General features: G+C 44.7%; 1 protein-coding gene and 1 non-coding gene across 5 annotated transcripts in view; one reads left to right on the top strand and one right to left on the bottom strand.

The window, feature by feature from the left end:
- Nup214 (nuclear pore complex protein Nup214) overlaps nucleotides 1-21,831 on the bottom strand; it is a 356,899-nt gene that overhangs the window by 35,031 nt on the left and 300,037 nt on the right. For all 4 annotated transcript variants that reach the window (XM_055063139.2, XM_055063141.2, XM_050195519.3 and 1 more), the window contains 2 exons: nucleotides 18,078-18,269; nucleotides 12,046-12,211 (listed from right to left, as the gene is read on the bottom strand). In XM_055063139.2, the coding sequence (XP_054919114.1) occupies nucleotides 12,046-12,211; nucleotides 18,078-18,269 (358 nt within the window). The remainder of the gene's footprint in view (nucleotides 1-12,045; nucleotides 12,212-18,077; nucleotides 18,270-21,831) is intronic.
- TRNAM-CAU (transfer RNA methionine (anticodon CAU)) lies at nucleotides 8,709-8,781 on the top strand. Its single transcript has one exon. It is a non-coding gene; the product is annotated as a tRNA-Met (tRNA).

The following is a 21,831-nucleotide window of genomic DNA, read 5'->3' on the forward strand; positions in this document are numbered from 1 at the left end:
GAGAGCTGTTAGGTGTCACTGGTTAGTGTTCCTGCTGACCTATCGACGGCATAGCAACACAAAGCTTTTCCAATGTGATCTGCTGACAATGCTGTCAGTCTGTGACAATGCTGTGACCTGTAACAATGCTGACACAGCCAGTCGCTTTTTGTGAGTAAGGGCATCAGAGGAACCAAGAATATTATCTTTTCTCTGCAATGATTGTTGCACAAGAACTATCTAACATTCTCTTGTTGCAGCATGTGTTCCCAGAGCTTGTTTGGTTCCAGTACGATCATGGAGTCTCAGCTTGACATAGCATCTCCACTTCGTAGTTGAAGTGTGCATGCAAGTCTGTTGAATGAGTGTAGAGCTGTTTGGCTTCATGGCTGTGACTGACCCAAAAATCGAGGGTTGTAGTCACGCACCACAGTCACTAGAATACTGTGACAGGCAAAGGTATTCAGGACGCCAGGTGTACTATCTCTGGATATCACAAGTAATAATGCACACAGATGAGACAGGGCTTACTCCAAAGTTGGAAGAAGTTAGTGCTCACCATCTGCCATGGGAGCTTCACAGAAGTTGTCGGCAGTATGGGCTCAATACAGTTAAACCTTGATATAACAAGCTTCAATACAGTAAAAGGTTGTTAATTCACAACTTGTTAATTCGAAATTTCGGATAATTCGAAGTAGCTGCTGCGGTCCATCTAACAATGTATTTAAAAGCGATATGCAACGCATCCTGCCAATTCACACTGAAATCCGCACCCCCACCGATAATTCGAACTCTGCGCCATTGTGGATTGGGAGAGTGGTCGTGCGTGGGAGCACGTTGGCTACGACCGCGCCACTTTGCTCTTTCCATCTGCGGCCCTTTGTTTAGGCCTGACTAGAGAAAGACGCGTTCACGCCTGGCCAGCCATGGCCAACGCCTCTGTTGCAGGTTGCTTCTCTCCCACTTTCAAGGCCTTAAAGATAAAAATGCGGCACTGCGTGTTTTTTCTTTTTCTTTCTTTACATCTTTACATGTTTCTATTACATCTTGGAGGCTATGCTCTTTCTTTACGAGGTGTTCTGCCAAGAAGCGGCACTAGGTAACATCTGAAACATAGCGGCCGTGACATTTATTGGCATTTGCAGTACCAAAAAGCATAGCCTTTGAGATTCATGGCTATTGCACGTATCCCAGCACCGCTGGGATACGTGCAATAGCCATACAATATGTGACTGGCCGCAATTGCTTGCGACCAGTCACGCTGCGCCACTGGCACTGCGCCAGCCGAAATGCCATCCCCTCTAGACTTCCATGCACGCGCCGTCGGCTGCTCCCTTCGGAGCATGCGCAGAGATCCTCAACTTGTGCGCCACTTTGAACGGCTGTCTGTGGTCAGCAAAGTTGCATGGGCATCTTTTTTCTCCAGGCCATACATTGTGGGTCGGCACAGTCGGTGCGACAAACGTGTGGATGGAGCAACACCCATCTCGACGTCGGGCACGTCGGACCGCGTTGGGCGCATCTGGTTACTGCCTGCGGCACTGCTTTGAACTATAGACATTGTTCTCGTCAACGTGACGTAGTGAGTGTGTGCGTACGCTCATGCTCCGTCGGACTATATATGTGCCTTAACCGAGTTACTTTCTTTCTCTGACTTTCATTAGTTCGAATTTTGTAAATTCAAATTTTCTTAGCTTTCCCACGGAATTCGAATTAACAAGCTTTTACTGTATAATGAAATTCTTGACATAACAAAGTATTTCACTTTTTATAACTTCTTATCCATAGAATACCATGCATTTAGAACCTCAATATAACAAAGTGTGTCTATGCACGATTTCAATACATAAATATTTTACTTGCACCACGAAGGAATATACAGACAATAAATGTAAGCTTCCATGGACCCAGATTGGCAAATGGTTGAATTACAAGCAACTGCTAGCAAACGCAGCTCTCAAATCGCTTGCTGCCTGACCAAGAGCAGCCACTGAAGCGTCACGTTCCGTTATAAAGTCCAAGTGCAATGAGATCCTGCACACCTTGCGCGCTGTATGTTTTGGGTGTGAGTGAAAGCACGTAAGGGTGAGCTGAGAAAGATGGTGGCTTGATGAGCGCTGTTTTCTTGCACGACCAAGGGTAAAGAAGGCAGGAAAGCCAGCTCACGGTAACCCGATCAAGTGCACATAAGGGGGTAGGGGAGAGAGAGGGCAGTTTGCCTTGCGTCTATTTTTCTGGCGCGGCTCTGGCTTCGTAAGGATGTCAGCATGGCAGAGTAAATATGCAGCCCGCGCGCCCTGTTTTAGAGGTAACCTGTGGCGTGTTCAAGAAGTGGGCGCGCCGAGAATGTGTGCTGTCTTCCCACACGTTGGATACTGGAGGTTGTGTAATCTCCAAGTTTTGAAGACGCGTTGAACCGAGAAGGCATACGAAGCATTGGCTCCCTGCTGCCACCGCTTTTCATGATAGTGCCATCCCACTGCGAGCGACACTATCAGCTGTAGGAGCGGAGTGGACGTGAAGGCGTGGCTGGCTTTGCTTTAAACCGCCGATGCGAACATATCGTCAGCATGGCATAAAACCCCACCTTTCATCACCGATGCTCAAATTTAACAAAATGAATTTTTTTTTCTCATTCAAATTTGCTTTTTCTGATAGCCTGATAATTCTGAAAATTTTGCAGCTCCTTCCATGTAAGAAAAATTCACCAGCGACTGTACTTACTTGCATAAAAGGTCTAATTTCAATATAAAGTGAAATTTCAATATAACAAAGCAAATTGCCAATTTTAGCACTTTTGTTACATCAAGGCTTAACTGTATTTTGATGGTGCTTTTAGCAAATATTTTAAGGTTGGATGACAGTCCTAGGGCCCGATCGGAGGTCGCTGTTTGGAATGGATGTTCTGTTTCACCTCATGCAATTGGCCTAGGCGGTGCCGACAACTTCAGCCGCGGGGCGTGGTCACGTTTTTGGCAACGCCAAAATGACGACACACCCCTGTCTATCATTTTGAAACCAAGCATGTCGTCGGCTAGGACCAGAATACAAGAGGTGTTATATTCGAGTGATCTTGGGCTCACTACGAGACTGGGTTCGCATGGCACGTCTTGTGGATTGGATCCAAACGGCAGCTGTGACAACAGAATGGCACGTTCGGATCTAATTCATAGTCTAATTTGAGAGAATGGCAGTTGCGATGGCAGCTTCGGTTCTTGCGTTGGCGTTTCTCGAGGGGAAAGTGTAGTGGTTGGAAGTGCGAAATGCATTTGAAGTGACGGCAGAAAGCAACTGCGGCATCTCTTTTGTTTCTCGGAACTAACAGTGCGTTTAACAGCTCCCTCTGACACACCGAGACATGGGCAACATATTATTGTTGCCTTTTGAAAAGGTGCCACTGTTGCCGTTGTCTGTTTTTTTTTTTCACTGTGTCTGACACAACCTAGCTATCATGCAGGGAAAGTAATCGTAATCAATTATAGTAGTCACACATATTACTATTTGAAAGCGTGTTTAGCCTTGAGAAGACAAACTACATTTTTTGCATATAAAAATTTTATTCATTAGAAAGTGAGAAAAATTTCGTTTTATAGCACGAGGGTGAATCAAAAAGTCTCTGCCCCCATTTTTTATTAGCCAAAATATGGTATATACAGGCAATTACAAATATACATAGTATTCTATGTATCTTGCACTATATTTCCACATAGTCCCCATACCGGGTCAGACATTTCTCCCATCGCAGCACCAAATTTGAGACCCCTGTGCCATGTCGTCAGTCAGTGATGCACGCGGCCTGCCAGAACACTCATTGTCATGCAAGTCTTCATGGCCTTTTGTGAACTCACAACACTACCACCTCACATTTATCAAAGCGAAGACATTTCCCCATACGTGGGCTGCATTTCCCTGTGGATTTCAATGGGTGTTGGTCCCTTGCTCCATAGAAAACAAATCACACTTCGTTGCTTGTATGCCGCAGGTGTGTGAAGCACTAACGCCATCTTCAACAACTGACAGCAGTGCTGTGCCGTGGCCCTACCAGCAGATAAGGCCGGGCTGGTCCAAGAAAGGTCCTCCGCTGGGAATGGATATGTTGACTTCGCATTTACAGCCATAATTTGGCTTTAAAAAAAGGGAGGGGGGGGGGGGCGGCGGCGGTAAAGACTGATGTGCCCTCGTATACTGCCACCAAGCAGATGACAAACGAGGCACATAAACTTCTGGGGAGTTCATCGCTAGCCGATTGGCTGCTCTCTCCCTCTCGTTCTCACAAATTTGTTGGACCGCCCACTTTGCGACGTTGCAGTGACCGAACGCATTCCGTTCCGAACAAAGTGCCACTGGGCATATGCCAATCTTCAATGAGCCTCTTGAAGCCAATTTGCGTTACTGGGTATGTGCCAGTGGGTATGTGCCCGAATAGACAACTTAGTCCATTGGGTATGTGCAACTGGGCACGTGCCAGTGGCTGTGTGCCCGAATACTAGACAACTTGGGCCACTGGATATAAGCAACTGAGCATGTGCCACTGGGTGTACCCAAATAGAAAACTTGAACCATTGGGCATGTGTAACCGGACGTGCGACATTAGGTATGTGACTACCCTTGGCCATTCCTCCAGAATGGGTATTTGCCACTGGGTCGGTGCCCGGATAGACAAGCAGAACAAGGGGCAGGAAGTAAAGTCAGCAACAGAAAATTGAAGAAGTCGGCTACAGAGAACCGAAAAAGTCGGCTACAAAAGCTGATGAGTGTCGAGAAAGAAAGGCAGTGAATACCAGAATGGGACCAGAGCGTGCACTGTCGAACTACAGAGAAGTGAAGAAGACGATGGCAACAGAAAATTAAAGAAGTCTGCTACATTGCTTCAACGCTAATTGCATTAACTTCGAAATTCAGTGCGAGATGGGTTTTAGAGAAATATTTTTCTGGCCACCAATAAAGGCCAACCGAAAGTAGGTAACTACTGACTTTATCCTTTTTCGGCACCATCTGCATGGCATCTAGGGCAGCACACTGGAGACCCATTAACACTCCCTGCAAGCATTGACCCCATTGCAAATGAGCATCCCTGCCATCAGATCATTTGTTGCAAGTGACTTCAAGAGCATTTTGGTTGTTCCCATTCCGTGGGACATTTGCTTCGTGTAGCTGAAGCACAAGAAATATGTGCGGAAGCATTGAATTCGTGTTAGTAGAAGATCAAACGAACCCCTTCCCAAAAGAATGATCAAAGGCTGATGGTCTGCCATGATACTGTGTCGGTATTTTTCAGATTGCCCGTCCCCAGGTGCAAAGAAATACTTTCTTTTCCACTTGAGTGTAGCAAACGCACATTTTAGTTGGTGTAAGGGATCTCATTTTTACATTACATTCTGGGGTTTTACATGCCAAAACCACAATATGATTATGAGGCATGATGTAGTGTGGGACTCTGGATTAATTTTGACTACATGTGGTTCTTTAACATGCACACAAAGCATGGTACGTAGGTGTTTTTGCATTTTGCCCCCATCAAAATTCAGCCGCCGTGACTGAATTCGATCCAGCGCCCTCAGGCTTAGTAGCGCAACACCAAAGCTACTACGCCACCATGGCAGGTAAAGATCTCGAGGCAAGTGTCACTGGTCACTTGGTTCACTCTGGCTGGACGTAGCAGGATTGCATTTCGCAATTTGGAATGAGTCTGAGGATGCATTTTGAATTACTGAGGGTTATTCCTGAAGAGGTGAGTTACTTGAGCATTGTGTCATATTTTTGGCCATGCTCCACTTGACCATGGTGAAAGGCAAGAATGTCATCCATTCGGTTGGCTGTTCCCAATATTCTATTCCATTTTTGGCATGCATGTTATTTAAGTGAACTCTGGTGCTGATGTGATGCCAAATGGTAGCCTTGTGAAACAACTGTGGCCAATTGTTGCAATGAATGTAGTCAGTGAGAAAGACATGTGGTGAAAGTCTGAGTCAGCATCAAGTCTAGGAAAGACTGTGTTTGTGCCACTGACTGCAAAGGGAAACTTCCCAGAGTACTCATGAGTTAACAAGAGTGATATCCATGTACATTTTCTCTCCTCTTGATGGTTTCATAGCATAAATGGTTCTCGTGCATCAGTCTGCAGATAACGAATGATACTCCGATAAAACATATTGCGTATCTCCTGTTCCAGCGCATGAAATATGGCAAGGTGTTACATTTTGTCTTAGTTTCTATAAGCTTTACAAAACTGCAATTGACTGCTGCACTATAGCATATTGTTCTCATGCCTATTGTACTCTGTTATTTTATCTCAGCAATAGCATAAACGGTATTCAAAGGGGAACATAAAATGCAATACATCCCACTGGAGACTATGCATTCTCATGCTGTATGAGTGTAATATAATTTTCATGATGCACTAAAAAGTTCAATGTATTTTATGCGATGCACAAGGATGTAGTTTACGTAATCACGCAACAGACTTTCAATTCTATCTGAGTGAATGACAATGCTGGGCCTTACTTGAAGTAATCAGTATAGCACTCTTCAATAATGCTTGATGATTTATGAGATACAATTTCGTAATCAGGCACTTTCTGCTTACGTGCGAAGGCACTGAAGAGGAGAAATATATTGCTCAAGCAATACCTTATTACAAAACTAGCCAAGAAGCTCCAGTGCAGAGCAATGACTACTCCTTCGGTTAGAGACAGTGGTCACCTACACTCACATGGAGGAGTTAAGATATTGAAGTCAAGAAGCCTTTTCAAATTTAATTTAAAATCTTAATTTAATTTTAGAAGTGAAAGCTGTGGAAACTAGCAATCTTCATTTTATATATTCGTTTGCAAGAAATGACGGCAATGTCACCTGAAAAATACACCACTACAATCATAATTGTCCTTTCAATTTTAAACAAGGTATACCTTGATGAAGCAGTACAAAAAAATTGATTTTCATGTCAGCATGTAAGAATTTACACAGAAAACACAGGAACAAGGATTCATACACATGTAAGAGTCCTGTAACTGCACTGGAAAATATCATAAGAAGCCAACAAACAGTGACACCAAGGACAACATAGGGGAAATTACTTGTGCTTAATGAACGAAATAAAGAAATGAATAATTAACGGAAAGGAAAGTGGATGAAAAAACAACTTGCGGCATGTGGGAAACGATCCCACAACCTTCGCATTACGCGTGCGATGCTCTACAAATTGAGCTACCGCGGTGTCGTTTCCCCATCCACTTTCTTAGGTATTTATTTTCCTAGTACAGTAAAACCTCGTTAAACCGTACCCGCTTAAACAGTAGTTTCGTTTTAAAAGTAGTAAAGTCTAATCCCCCACTCAGTGGCCATTGAACATAATGTGTTTTGTATCCAGATAAACCATACCAGTTCATTGCATACGTATCGGTTAACACGTAGTGTTTTCACTTTTCGTCGTGCAAACATGGCGGTGCGTAATCTCCATCGGGCGGCCTGGCAGAACAACAAGCCTCAGAGATCAGAACAATGGCCTCCAAGCCCCCTGTTCGTTTGCGCGTGAAGCCACATCAACATCATTTCGGCGCTGTGCCAGAGAGCGGTGTGGAGTCGTGCACACAAAGACTCGCGTCATACCAAAGCTTGGATAAAAAAGATGCCGGGCGCTCAACAAAGAAGAAAAATTAGACATCGTTCGTGCTCGAACGTGACACGAAGGAGTCGGCGTTGGCACGCGACAGGGATCTACTGTTGACTACGGTGTGTGGCATTTGGAATGCGAAGAAGTTACTTGGCAGTGCCGCTGCGACCGTGAAGAAATGTTGGCTACGATGTTCCGACTTTTCGCCATCGATGCCTCTGTTGTTGCCGAAGTGTCGACTAGCGACAGTGATGAGAACGGCACGGAAAGCGACAGCACGGGCGATTTAGGCCCGACAGTGGCAGAAGCTGTGCGTTACATAGCTTCAGTAAGTTTGAGGCCGCTGTCGTCGCTGCTAGGCCGCCACAGCATCAAACGAAAATAACACTTTTGTTGCTCGAAGTGAATAAATACTGCATGTCTTTTTCCCCTTTCATCGCCCTCTCTTCGAGTCCCGTTTTTGACAGGTAAGTGGGCAATCTCACGCTATTTCGGTTAAGCAGTACTACCGTTTAGTATGTACTTTTTCCGAGCTCCGGCCAACTACGGTTTAATGAGGTTTCACTGTGGAACCCTGGGAGTCTTAGCCGAGAATGTGATCTTTTCGGGTGAAGGCAACTGGTAAATAAACCCACACATGCTACCTGAAGGCAACACAACCTTCGCGTAATCCCACAACCATCGCGTAATGTGAAGGTTGTGGGATCGTTCCCCATCTGCAGCAAGTTGTCTTTTCATCCACATTCATTTCCAAATATTTATTGTTTCTTTATTTCATTTACTAAGCACAAGTAGTTTCGCCTATGTTGTCCTTGGTATCAGTGTTTGTTGGCTTCTTATGATATGACTAATAAAAATCAAGCCCTCGGTTAACCTCCTTCCTTCTCATTTATTACATAACGAAGGTCTCGAATCCGGCAACATTGATGCCTCCAGGTAGCAAGTGTGGGTTTATTGACCAGTTGCCTTCACCCAAAAAGATCACGTTCTCGTGGCGCCTGCGGCAGAAAGGATGTTCCACATTCGCCGCCAAGGTTTGTGAGTGGAGGCACTGGCTAAAACTCCCAGGGCACTACTAGGAAACATAAATACCCAAGAAAGTGGATGGGGAAACGGCGCCGCGGTAGCTCAATTGGTAGAGCATCGCACGCATAATGCGAAGGTTGTGGGATCGTTCCTCACCTGCGGCAAAAGTTGTTTTTTCAACCGCACAAGTAGTTTCGCCTATGTTGTCCTTGGTGTCAGTGTTTGTTGGCTTCTTATGATGACTAATAAAAATCGGGCCCCAAGGTTAACCCCCTTTGTTCTCGTTTATTGCACTGGAAAAGGGTGACAAAAAGACCCTCTGAAGCAAAATGCACACACACTGCGCTCTCATGAAACAAACAAAATACACTAAGACCTCGGTATTTAGAAGGCCACCGGACCAAGAAAATTCTTCGAATTAAGCGGATTTTTTAATTAACCACAACGAAGAAAAAAAAACAACGAAAACAAATAAGAAGTTGCCACAAAAAGAAATCATCTTTATTTTCCATGTCCAAGAAAGATTACTTGAAGTAATCACTGATGCGAGATTGCTTGGCGCGGTAGTTCGGCGCCTCAAGTGCTATGTTCTCCAGCTGGCTCACAACATGTAGCATATAAATATCACCACCGCTGCACTCGACAAAGCTGTAGACAGACGCTGCGGACAGTGTTCATGGAATAAATAACCGCCAACTAAAGCGGGCGCGCGGGTACTTGACTAAAAAAATTAGGACTTGATGGATATTCCAGACTTCATAAATGGACCATCAGAGTTTCCACTGAGCTAATGCATTTTCGCAACGGATTTCTCGGACAAATTCAGGCCCCGAAGTTCAATTTTCCAAATTAAATCATTCACTCTAAGCCACGCTAGGCATTTCTGGAAGGCTACCATGTTGGATTTTTCACTGGCTTGGCTTTTAGTGGCCGGCTCTATAGCCTCCAAGAGTAGGAGGCACACGCTATCAAAAATAAAGAGCGAGCGCTATTCTCCAGTCTCGGAGGCCATGCCTGCTCTTCCTTGGCTAACAAAACGCTCCCAGGGGATGGCACTTTTCCTTTCCCCCCCCCCCCTTTTTTTCCATTCAGCACTATCGTCGTAATACCTTAATGTGTAATCTCCCCCCACCTAAAGTTTCGTTTGCCATTTTGCAAGTGGTGTGTCCACAGAGCAGGTGCGTCTCAGTGACGCTGTCGCATCTTTGTGCAGCTTCGCATTTGTGTTATCGGTGCCACCTCCAGTGCGTTCACGAGAGCCAAGTGCTGCGAAGCTTGTTTCTTCGATCTCCATGGGAAATTCCGCTGGCGGAGATCGCCAGCGCGGTGACACTTTTGTCACACTGTATATGACGCTTTTGTCACACGTCCTTCTTGCGCGAATCCAAGCAAGTCTGATCGCCTTCAAGTGTAGTATAATGCAGGGCATTATTAGAGATCTTTTAAGCCGCTCTAAGCCTAATAAATTTTATTTTTTTGGGGCTGAACGAGTTTTTGGGACTACTTTTCGGTCTCCGCGAGGTCCGGAAAATGGGTCGGCGACTGTATGGGGCGCTCTAATACCCTAATCTAAGAATCACATGTTGCTGCCAGCTGGAAACTACGAATTATCCAATAGAGCTGCGTAGGCTATTCAAATTATCCGGTACAATTTGCACTGAAAATGATGAGACCACTGAAATTCTTCGAACCAACCGAGCCTAAGTTATTGAGGTTTTACTGCAATTATAAAGAGGCTGCACTTAACAAAGCTGCAGACGGACGCTGCGGACGGTGTTCACGGAATCAATAACCGCCACTAAAGCGGGCGCATGGGTGCTTGACTAAAAAAAAAATTCGGACTTGATGGATATTCAAGACTTCATAAATGCACCATCAGGGTTCCCATTGAGCTAATGTTCAACTTGGCAAATTTTAATTTTAATTTTGACAAATGCTGCACCTTTTTATTGACGGCTTGTACTAACAATACAGTCCTCTGTTGTGTCTCCATTGCTCAATAATCTACTAGTACTGCAAATGTGAATGATGTTGCACTTATTATGGACCAGTTACTCAGGCACTAGTGCGAAACAAGTAGAATCGACTCCCGCTGAGACAAATTTTGCTAAGCACAACATTATGCTAAATTGTGCAGCTCGGGTAACTGTTCCCTTCCCCACATATTCAGGGCACTTCTGTTATGCTGAACTTCTGATACTACGTATTTCCAATTACCCTTCATGTTTGTCTTGAAGAAGCCTACTAAATAAGCAAAAAAGTGAATACACATATGGGACAGATGCTAACTTGGGCTGGTTGGTACATGTTGAAGTTAAAGTGAGTAACAGTGCAAGAAAAAGGACAGACAGAAGAAAACAGATGTAACTTCGGCAAATAAGTGACCTCAAATACAGTCGAACCCACTTACAGTGATACCGGTTTTAACAATGAGAAGATGCTGCCCCATCAACTTTTGTATGTTTTCCATGGTGAAATAACCCGCTTACTACAATGCCCCGATGCCGCATTATCGGTTATAACGTAGTCTGGCTGCTGGGTGTTCAAGCCGAGAGGAAGTGAAATGTGAAATCCTTGAAAAGAAAGAAAGAAAACTAGAAGTTCGAGCCGCTGCACGATGGGCCGCTGCTCCAACAGCCGCCGCGCGCTTATTTTCCAGCCCTCTCGGCGTGCCTCTCTCCTGTCGCCCTACCACCCCTCCGAACATATATGCTCGCATATCGCTTGCCACCCGTGACCCCTCTTTGCAGTTGTTATAGCAGTGCAATTCTTTACCACCGACAGCCGTGGCTTGTTAGACGTAATCGGAGCGCCCAGAAAGCAGTTAAACGAGTAAACACAATCAGCAGCCAGATGGAGGAAGGTGCTGGGGAGGGGCACTGGCCTCCCCGCCATTATAGTTTTCTCACATCAGATCAGCCATCCCCCTATTTTGATTTTTCATGCAACCCTTGTTATAACAATGGATCGTGGTACTTGAATATTGCTATAAGTGGGTTTGACTGTAAATATATGAACACAAAATGCCAAAATGTGGAATTTATTTAAAATGTAATGGTGTAACAATTGCTCTAATTAGATAGCCAGTTGCTATCACTATTTAAAGTTATACCATTAAGGGTTCCCATATTGAAGATCTTTGTTTTGTATATGGAGTGTATAATATAGAGCACTCAGGCTTGCATACAGACTTATCCTTAAAGACTACAAAAGTGCAAATTGGAAAAAGGCAGAAAAAAGGCACATACAAACACAAAATGCACACAATGTTCATTTTGTGTGTGAATGTGCCTTCCTTCTGTCCATGCCAACTGACGCTTCTTTATTCTTCCTTATAAAAGTACCAACATGCTTAAACTGCCGCCTTGGGTTGTCCTTGAAATGTTTGGTCCAATAAGAAAAAGAGAGATAGTAAAGTCCTGACTCACATCATGAAACCTGACTGCTGTGTCTGAGGCGTCTGCTGGGGAGCTGCAGTGCCAAATGTGGCTGCAGCACCAAATGATGGGCTGCTGCCAAATGTAGGTGACCCACCAAATTGCGGAGGTCCACCAAAAGTGGGGCTGCTCCCAAATGCCGCTGGGCTTCCAAAGGCTGTTGTTGTGCACAAAGGAGAAAAGCAGTTCAAACAGCATTAGGAAGAAGAAAACACATAAAAAATACATAATACCAGAAGCAAGCGCACTGAAATCAGTGATCAAAAGACACAGGATTTCAGCAGTCATGAGATGAAGAGAAATCATTTTTACACTATAATGGCCACAGGAAATGGGAACCAATAAGAGGAGGGACCCAAAAAACGGACTGTCTCCAAGAAAAGAATTTCATGTAGGATAAAAAGCACTTAGTTCCCTTCAAAATAATCTCTAACGGAGTCAATACCCCAATACAGAGCTTTCTCCCATTGTTCAAAGCAACTCTGGAGCTCCTTAAGCTTAAAGGGACGCTTAAACAATTGTTGAACGTAGTAAGATAACATTGCTGATCTGTTGTAGAGGCTTATGAGAATATGTGAGCCAAATATTACAATGCTGCATGCAGCAGGGAATTTACAATTTTGTGTCAAACACAGCGAAACATTGCTTGCTCCCACTTCCGCAAAGTCGACATACAGTGTCATCGCAAGCAGCTGATTTTGTGATTGCGAGAACATTCTCAGTAATACATAATTGCTAATTTGGAGTTAAATAAATGAAACATATATATGTCCTAAGATCTCAAAAAGACCGATCATTTTATCTCTGCACTTCCGGTCTATATACGACAATTGCGTGTAGCTGCATGTGCTGGCCGTAGCCTCCAATATACAGTAAAATCTCATTAAGTTCACCCTTGTTAATTTGACCCTCGTTAATTTGGACAATCAGATAATTCGGACTCATACTTTGGTCCCAGCAGGTGTATGCATTATTTAATGCAATGACACTCTCGTTAATTTGGACAATCGGATAATTCAGAAAATCGGATAATTCGGACTCATACTTTGGTCCCAACAGGTGTATGCATTATTTAATGCAATGACACTCTCGTTAATTTGGACGTATTCGGCTGCACATCCGTTAATTCGGACAACACACTGAGCTCGGCGGATGCCAGAGAACCACAAATGTGTGATGCAAAACAGAAAAAATGGTGTGAGCGTCCACCGAAACGAAGCAGTGGAGTCCACATTGCCATAGTCATCAAGAGAAATCATATGTGAATGACAGCAACGCCAGAATGCATCGTGCCTATTTGTGCCTCTAAAGCCTCTATTCTTGCATTTGCCGTGCAGAGCCCTGCGTTGGCCACGTGCCTTCATGACTGCGTAGCTGCCATACATGATCGCGCTGATAGCGGTTGCAGCAAACAGTACACATAGTTTTGTTTTGACTCTGTACACATGTTGGCTGTGTGCCTTCACAACTGTGTAGTCACTATCTATGATCACGTCGAGAGTGACCGCAGTTTTGTCTGCAATTGCAGCAAACGGTAGTTGCATTTTGACTTGGCACCTGTGTTGGCTGCACGCCTTCAGAACCGCAAGGTCATCATCCACGATCGTGTCGACGGCGGCCACAGTTTCGTTCTCAGCAGCTGCGGCAAACAGTAGTTTGGCTTTGACAAGATTTCGAAGATAACAGCACCGGCTACATCGCAATGGACAGTAACCTGCTCACTGGCAAAAAAATGATGGGGATGTACGTGCGGTAGTAAAAAGCCTGTGTCAGACGAAGACACGCACCGCGGCCGCGCTGTGAAAGAAGTCACAAGGCCTTCACCGCTGCGAGCGCTAATCAGCCACAAGATGACGAGAACTGCAGCTTCCGCACTACTTTAGTGCAATATAGAAACAGGGTTAGCTCATTCATTCAGTAAATAAAAGCATGTTGACATAGTAAGCATTTGTCTATTGTTTTCTTGATACCCTCAATAATTCGGCATTCAATCAATTCGGCCATTTTTTTTTTTTTTCAGTCCAGTGAAATCCGAATTAACAAGGTTTTACTGTAGCAGTGGCGTGCTGGGTAGCATAGTCTACCGCGGTCGCCACAAGGTGCCGCGACAAGCGCTTTCACCGCCGTGACACCCAACTTTTGGGCAGGGCTTTGCCCGCTTAGCTTCTTTGCTGTGTAGCCTACAGCGCGCTAATGGAGACAAAAGGAGAAAGCCAGGTATCGATGCGATGCCTCCACTAATAGTTGCTAAGATTAGGAAAATTTTTACAGCATAAGATTTGTGAGAATATGCCTTTTAATAGTAAGGCCATTCTACGATTAGTTAGAAAAGTGTTTCAGGACCCCTCTAATGCTGTTGGGTGCCCCTTGTGAAGTTGCCTTCACCTCGTCCACAGTGATAAATCTTCTTTCTGCATTGAATCTCTTCCTTAATAATATTAATAATAAAAAAAAATTCCGCTGAGCTGAGACTGATGAACACGGTGTGTGGGGAATGGCGGCTTATCCCTGAGACACTAATTACCACGTCATAGTCAAAGCAGTTGGAGCTGCGGCGTTGTCAAAATGAGGAAACCAGTCAACCACATTGCTCAATTTTCGCCTTTTTGTAGCATATTCCTTCTTAACTGCCTTAATAATTCCAACTGAAATTGGTGATAGGCAGTCTGTCCAGAAGGAGGAAATCGTTGCTGCATAATTACACAAATGCTACTCAAGGGGGGGGGGGGTGAGAAGAAAAGAGACAATGATCATAGTCTTTGCACGAGTGCACTTTAGAATTTTTTTGGTCTGGTTGAAGATGCCTTCGTATGGCCCAAAACTTGCTTGGTTTCGGAGTCATACCTATATGCGTAGTGCACGCTGATGAACGCGCCACTGGTGGCGGCCTTGCGCAGAACACACGGGAGAGGAGGCAGCCGCGTGCCGTAGTTTGTTGTGTCGTTGATAGTGCTTCTCTGTCTTATTGACGTTTTCAGAGCAAAATAGGCAGCACCTTTCGCATGTGTGGGGTGGACAAAGCTTCAAGGAATGTCGAAGAAGAATTGTTGTAGGGTGGGGGGCTCAAATACCGGCGAAAACGTGCCGGCGATACGGTTCTAATCATTCCTCACAAAGCCTCATCAGCGAGAGCAACGGTAGAAATGGATCGTCGCTTCAGTGGGAAATTTCTTGTTCTCATCCTTTCCTTTGTCTCGTTGGTGTTTTTTTTGCCACTTGATCATAGTTAGAAGCATAAGCGACGAAGTTCATCTGCAGTGCAGCATGTGGTTTAAAGCCATTTCGCTAAAGTTCGGAATGCCGTTTGCCGCTTATATTGTTTTCCGCTGCTTTACCACGTTACTCTAACTAGGCAGCACGACTGCACGAGTGCATTGTGTTGTATGTTAAAGCTACTGAAGTTTGCAAAAACTGAACTTGTTGGTTTTATGTGGCCCCGTAAATCCTTGCACCAGCTGTCGCGGACTTCATGTTTTTACATCTATTTTATGCGTGGCTTCGCACATGTTTAACTGTTGCTAGTTGCTTCATGCATAAATCTTGTTGATTCTTTTGAGCTGTGAGGTTTTCACTCTGCGTCATTGGTAAAGGGTATAAATCCCACTGTGTCTTAAATACTGAAAAGTTAGACTTTCGCTTTGCACGTTTCTAAGCAGCTCCCTTGGGGAATTTCAAATAGCAAAAACTGCAGCGGGAAAGGCAGTTCACTGGCATATGCAGCAGAATTACATCGGCGGCAGAGCGCTAACACGCACTTTTATTAACCCATGTGTTTGGTGACTTCGTTGACTAGTGTACGCGTTTCCATGAATAAATTCGCAATTACTCTTATTGAAGCGAATTTGACTGCACTTATTCGGTGATGTCACATGTATTCATCGGAAGAAAAATCACAACGACATGTGCAGACATCGCACCGTGCGGATTTGTTCATGATATAAGTCTGCATTAACGACGGGTGCTTATTACTGAGGTACAGAAGCAGCATTACAGCAAGGGTAGAATTTGAAAAAAAAAAAAATTATTGAGATATCGCATTACTCAACAAAATTTAACGGCTAGTTAACATGAGCTCCACTTCGTGTAAATGAGGTTCATGGTGCTTGTCTGCGGGGTGCACCTGGCACGTATGTGGACCATGTTGTCCCAAACACCAGCAACATCATGTTCATACCCGCTCCCACAGAGGTCAGGGTCTTCCCTACAGCTGTCACTGCAGAAGCAGTCTGGCACCCGAACAAAGGAGAAATGGCAGCCGTGATCTTCAGCCATCCTTGCTGCAAAGGGTTGTCATCTGCTACTGCTCCCGCGTGTACTGTTGGAAGCGCCCGCTAGGTGGCTATCAGTGGCGCCTCTAAAGGCGGTGCACTAGGCGTATAGCATCAGCTTACATCCCCACTGATGATCTTCGAAAGAAGGTGCGGGTCACTTTCGACATGATTTCTCATATCCTGGCACATAATAAAGCAAAAGGTTATTTTTTTTTTTGTTCTCTGGCAACGACACCCTGGCAATGAGTCTTATGCTGAATTCCACACTCAAATTCCACTCACATGAGCGCTAAGTCATACCAGTAGCTTCTGAAATCTTGTTAATTGCGTGCACAATGAATTTAACTGTTCTTTGTCGAACCTTTCTGAGAATCTGGTAGCTACGTATGGTTGAACGTTGGCCAAAGTGAAAATGGCTTTTAATGCTCATATCTCATCTCCGAACAACCCAAACCAATAAAAATCTCGTGTACGGCTCATAGCCTCTTCCATAAGTTAGTGTCAGCAAGGCCAGAACACAGACGACAGATTGCACCTTGAGGCGTTACCAAGAGGCATTTGTTGTGTCTCCAAGTCTTTTGAGAGTCCACAAAAGCACATTCCGGGGATACATCAGGGAAGTCCTTTAAACTTGGCCCTCCCCTGCACACATCTGTGCTGTCTATAACTTTCAGCATGGATTCAACTTTTAGGCTTGACGTGGCGAAGGGACTTACCCCACTGCAGTAGAGTCTGTCAACTTGTCTAAGATGTAGACTTGGACTGTCATGTCACTTTTATATGAAGCGCCTTCCTGTTAAAAAGTACCGATGATCCGTCACTTGTCCTATGCGCCACTGCAGCATCAATAAACACGTTCCTCACTCCTGCTACGTCGATGAGATTCGCTGCCCATGAAGGGGCTGTGGTAGGCTAATGCAAAATACTGCACTGAGTGACAAGCTGTTCGAACAATGAATGAGACGAGTCATTCTCACTGGACTTTACGACACAACTGCTATTGTCGGCAGACGTTTCCATGGTGTCTGCTGCAGAAACATCTATGTTGCTCACTGACGTTGGCACGCTGCTGTTGTCACTGCTCAGGTTACTCACAGAAGCAGCCACGGGAAGTGCTGGCCGTCTCACTTGCTTTCGAGGGCTTTCAATTTTCCTGGAGAGGTAGCTTGGTGCACCTTCAAAAATTGACGGCACAGCGTCTTTTGAAAGGCCCGCTCTTCTTGTTCCAGACATCAGGATATGACCATCAATTTCTGCAGACCATGTCTTCAGGATAAAATGAGAAGCGAAATGTTTTTCACAAACTCGATCCGTCCTTTGGAGTATGCGGTCTTCACAAGGTATAGCCCGTCTCCATGCTTCAAGTCTTGCTTTTTCGTTTGGCGGCTTGAAAAGCTAGTACTTTTGTTTGCAAGACTTGTAACCACTGTTGCAATACGGTACGAAACACTTTCTCATTATGCAGGCTCATGAAACCGCTCGAAGGTTGAGACGTACCTGACAGGCAAGTGGAAAATGCGGTGACAAAACATGGTGCGCAACAAACATGTGGCGACTGCACAGCGGCAAACCAGGCAGTCATCTTGGAATGCGCGCGAAGTGGGCGCTAGTTTCCAGCGCCCTCTCTTGACATGTCGAGAAAGTAGAACTCCAAGCCTTCCCTCCGCTTAGTGCCCGGCCCACGCCGCTCAGTCACCTAAGCTACTTCTTACACGGTGCCCTTACCACTGGCATGCAAGCACACACACCTACCTGGCTTGGGGGGTGTCTGCTGTTGCTGCTGCTGCTGCTGTTGTTGCTGCTGTTGCTGGAAGGCTCCAAAGCCAGACTGTGCCACACTGCCACCGCCCATGCTAAAACTGCCACTTCCAGAGAAGGTGCCACTGCCCATTGTGCTTCCAAATGCGGACTTAAAAGAGGTTGCTCCCTGGTTGCCAAAGAGGTCTGCAACGTTTGACATTAGAGACATCTCATGAAATTCAGGGTAAAAGCTGTGGTTTTTTATGAAACATGATGAGATGAGTAATGACGTGGCATCAATTCATAATTTGCGCTTAGCTGTGGATTCATTTTTGTTAAAGTATCAGTCTGGTCTGCCACCTATCCTCTCAAATCCCCAACTTGCATCTATAAGGTTATCGAATGCTGTTTGATTTTTCTTACCCTTGTCCAGACCAGCATACTTTTATACTAATAGCAAGTCGTACCCATAATCAAGCAATATAAATGCTTGGGTGTATACATACGAAAGACCAACTGAAGCACTCACCAAAATGAAGGGGAAGTGAAATGCAGAAATAATGAAACAGAGCCCTTTGGGGCTACAATAAACGTAGCACTTGGCACTGTTAATTGGCTAGTAACATTGAATTCTCCATCGTTAGCACCCCTTATAGTAAGTAATGCTTAAAACATGGCGGCTATGCCACTTCAGTTGCCTGCAATACCACAAAACATGGCCTTCGAGATTGGCGTCCATTAATTGCTTGAGGGTGCATCTGAGACGTAGATGAAGGCAACTTGGCAATTTTTTTAAAAACCAAGCAACTAACATTACCAAATGCTACATTGAACAATCCAAACTATAATATGTGATCTTGCTAAGAAATTTGAGCAAGAACAGAGTAGTGTGGTAAGCGCAAAATCTTTTTTATACGATTTTTAGTGGCAAAACACTTGTCCCTGTACATGGCCTCCAGCCAGATTTTGTGGCAAGCAGAAAGCCAGGCATTGCTGCCAGATCTTAGAGGCCATAAATTATGAATGGTTGCTTGTACTTTGCATTTCCTACAAATTGTGCCACAACCTAAATCTTAAATCTTGCGCACATAAAGCTATTCGAGAGTGTGGCACATAATGCATATAGAATTCTGCCAGTTGCGTGTGCAAAGCTTTTGCGCACGTGAACATCGGTGCTAATGAAACTGCAACAGAAATGTTGGCTATATTATACAGTAATATGGAAATTCCATGCAGCCGACATCAAAAGCACGCAGTATGAAATGATGAGAAAATGTAACAAAATAAAAATAATAAAGAAAACAAAAGAACAACATGTTCTAGAGAGCGAACGCTACTGATGGCCGAAATGAAATGTACAAGACAACAGCGAGAGGAAGATCCCTTCTACCCCAGCTTTTCCCAGACTATGCCAGGCTATGCCAACACAGCCTTTGCTGGTAAATCTGCAGTAAGTCTATTACGAAACCTTTTTTTTTTACACCTTATAATAAATTCAGTAACATCAAAGCCTTATGTACACATTCCTTTACAGCACCGTGTAGTAATTCGAGGTTCTGCTCCAGTTTCGTCTTCTGCTATATCTGCTGAGCAGACGAGCACTCACTTTTGATAGCGTTTGTTAGTTCAGCTCAAAGCTTTGCCGGGCACTTAGCATTACCGAAAGCTTGGCAAGTTGAATGTTACTTGTTGCATTTCCCTTGCGCCATGCATTCACTGGGTATCATTTTCAGCCAACTCTAAATGAGGTAACTAAGACCTCCTTCGAGACAGTGTATGTTGAAACCCTTGTTCAGAATGTAAGGTAACTGATCAGAAGCGGGTACATTGCGTTCAGAATGTAATCAAAGAAGGAGCCAAGCTGAGGGAAATACGGTTAAACCCCCAATATAATGAAGTCAGAAAAATTGACAATTTGCTTTGGTATATTGAAATTAGGTTCTTTAAGCAAACAAGTACAACCTCCGACAAATTTTTCTTGCATGGAAGGCGCTGCAAAATAAAAAAAATTATCAGGCAATTAAATAAAGCAAATTTGAATGTGAAAAAAAATAATAATTTTGTTGAATTTGAGAGTCGGTGACGAAAGATATGATTTCCTGCCATGTTGACGACATCTTCCCATCGACAGTATGAAGCGAAGCCAGCCACGCTGTCACATCCACTCTGTCCCTGGTAGTGTTGCACTGGCAGTAAGGAGTGAATGCTTCGTATGCCTCTTGCTTCAACACGTCTCCGAAACTCGAGATTACGCAACCTCCAGCAGTAAACGACTGAGAAGTCAGCATACGATTCTACACCATCTCAGCTTGCCCAATCTTTGCACAAACGGTAGATTTCCTCTGAAACCAGACATGCGGGCTGTGTATGCACTCAGCCATGTGCAGCCACGGCCACTCTGTAAAAGGTGACATGCGCAAACCTGGCGCCCACACCTCCATGTTCGCGCGAGTAAAAGCCGCCCATCAAGCCCCCATCCTTCTTGGCTCACCTCGTACGCTTTCACTTGCACCTAAAGCATGCAGCGCACTGGGAGCGATAGGATCTTAACAGTAGGACTTTATACAGAACATGATACTGCTGTGCTTTGGCGGTGGCTTTCGGTGGCACGGCAGTCACACGGGTCACACTGTAGGACCAAGTGCGCCTTATGTCACTCTGCCTGTAGCACAGACACACTAGCCTTTATTGCAATAGCAATCATATAGACACTCCAGGCGCATTTCCGCTATTGCCGTGATGTTCTGTATAAAGTCGAAGTGTGAAATCATCGTGGCCGTATGCCACATGCTGTATGCGGAACTCAAAGTGTGCGAGGGTGAGCTGAGGATGGAGGCTCGATCTCACACACACAAGGGAGAAAGGTGGTGAGAAAGCGCACAGTCTGCCATCACACACAAGGCATCAGGGGGGGTGGGGTTATACATAGGCGGAGGCTGCATATGGCGTGGCTGAGTGCGACCACCATCTCGAAAGTGATCTGTGATAGGGACAGAGTCTATTCACGCCGAGAGCTGGTAGTTTTGTGTGCACTGTGTTTTCGATGCTTCGTTGGCATTGAAGCAAGAGGCAGCATAGAGGTCAATTTGCTCGCTGCTGCTGCCGTGCTTCCTCATACCAGCGTTTCGGCAGTGAGTGTTCGCAGTCATCGAGTGAGATGCGTTCATGTTTGTCTGTGTGCGCGTGACACCATGCTTGTCAATTTAGTTAGTAAGCGAATGTTTACAAGCTTATACAGCTGATAAAACTACATACTATATTAAAACTTGGCTCACCATAGGCATAAATTTGTATTTTGTTCTGGCACTTTCTTGCGTTACGATGCAGCCTTGATAGGTCCCAGTTATGGCTAAAAGTGTGAACTACTATCTTTCAAACGAGGACACTTAATGTGCATCCAGTTTTTATATTGCTCTGTGGCGCATTTTGAAAACAGCGTTGATAAATGCTTTTGATGGCAAGTGAGTGCCAGTGTCACAAGAAAAAAAAAAAGTTTTTCTTTTCTACAGTGCAGATAGCAAATAAACTTTGTGAGAGGCTTCTTTTTTAGCTGAGGAATCCAAAACAACATACATACATCTAAAATTGCATACTTTTTTGTGAAAATTGCGGCTTTAGCCTTGCATCCTCCCTTAAATGGACACTAAGGGCAATCCTATAATCCAGATTCTCTTACACGAAGTTTACAGATTCAATTTAAACATCTTTATCACCAAAGACAGGTTGAAAGAAGCCCATTTATACCCGAACAGCACCATGCTTTTTG

This window comes from Dermacentor andersoni, chromosome 1, assembly GCF_023375885.2.
Source record: "Dermacentor andersoni chromosome 1, qqDerAnde1_hic_scaffold, whole genome shotgun sequence".
Classification (NCBI taxonomy): domain Eukaryota; kingdom Metazoa; phylum Arthropoda; class Arachnida; order Ixodida; family Ixodidae; genus Dermacentor; species Dermacentor andersoni.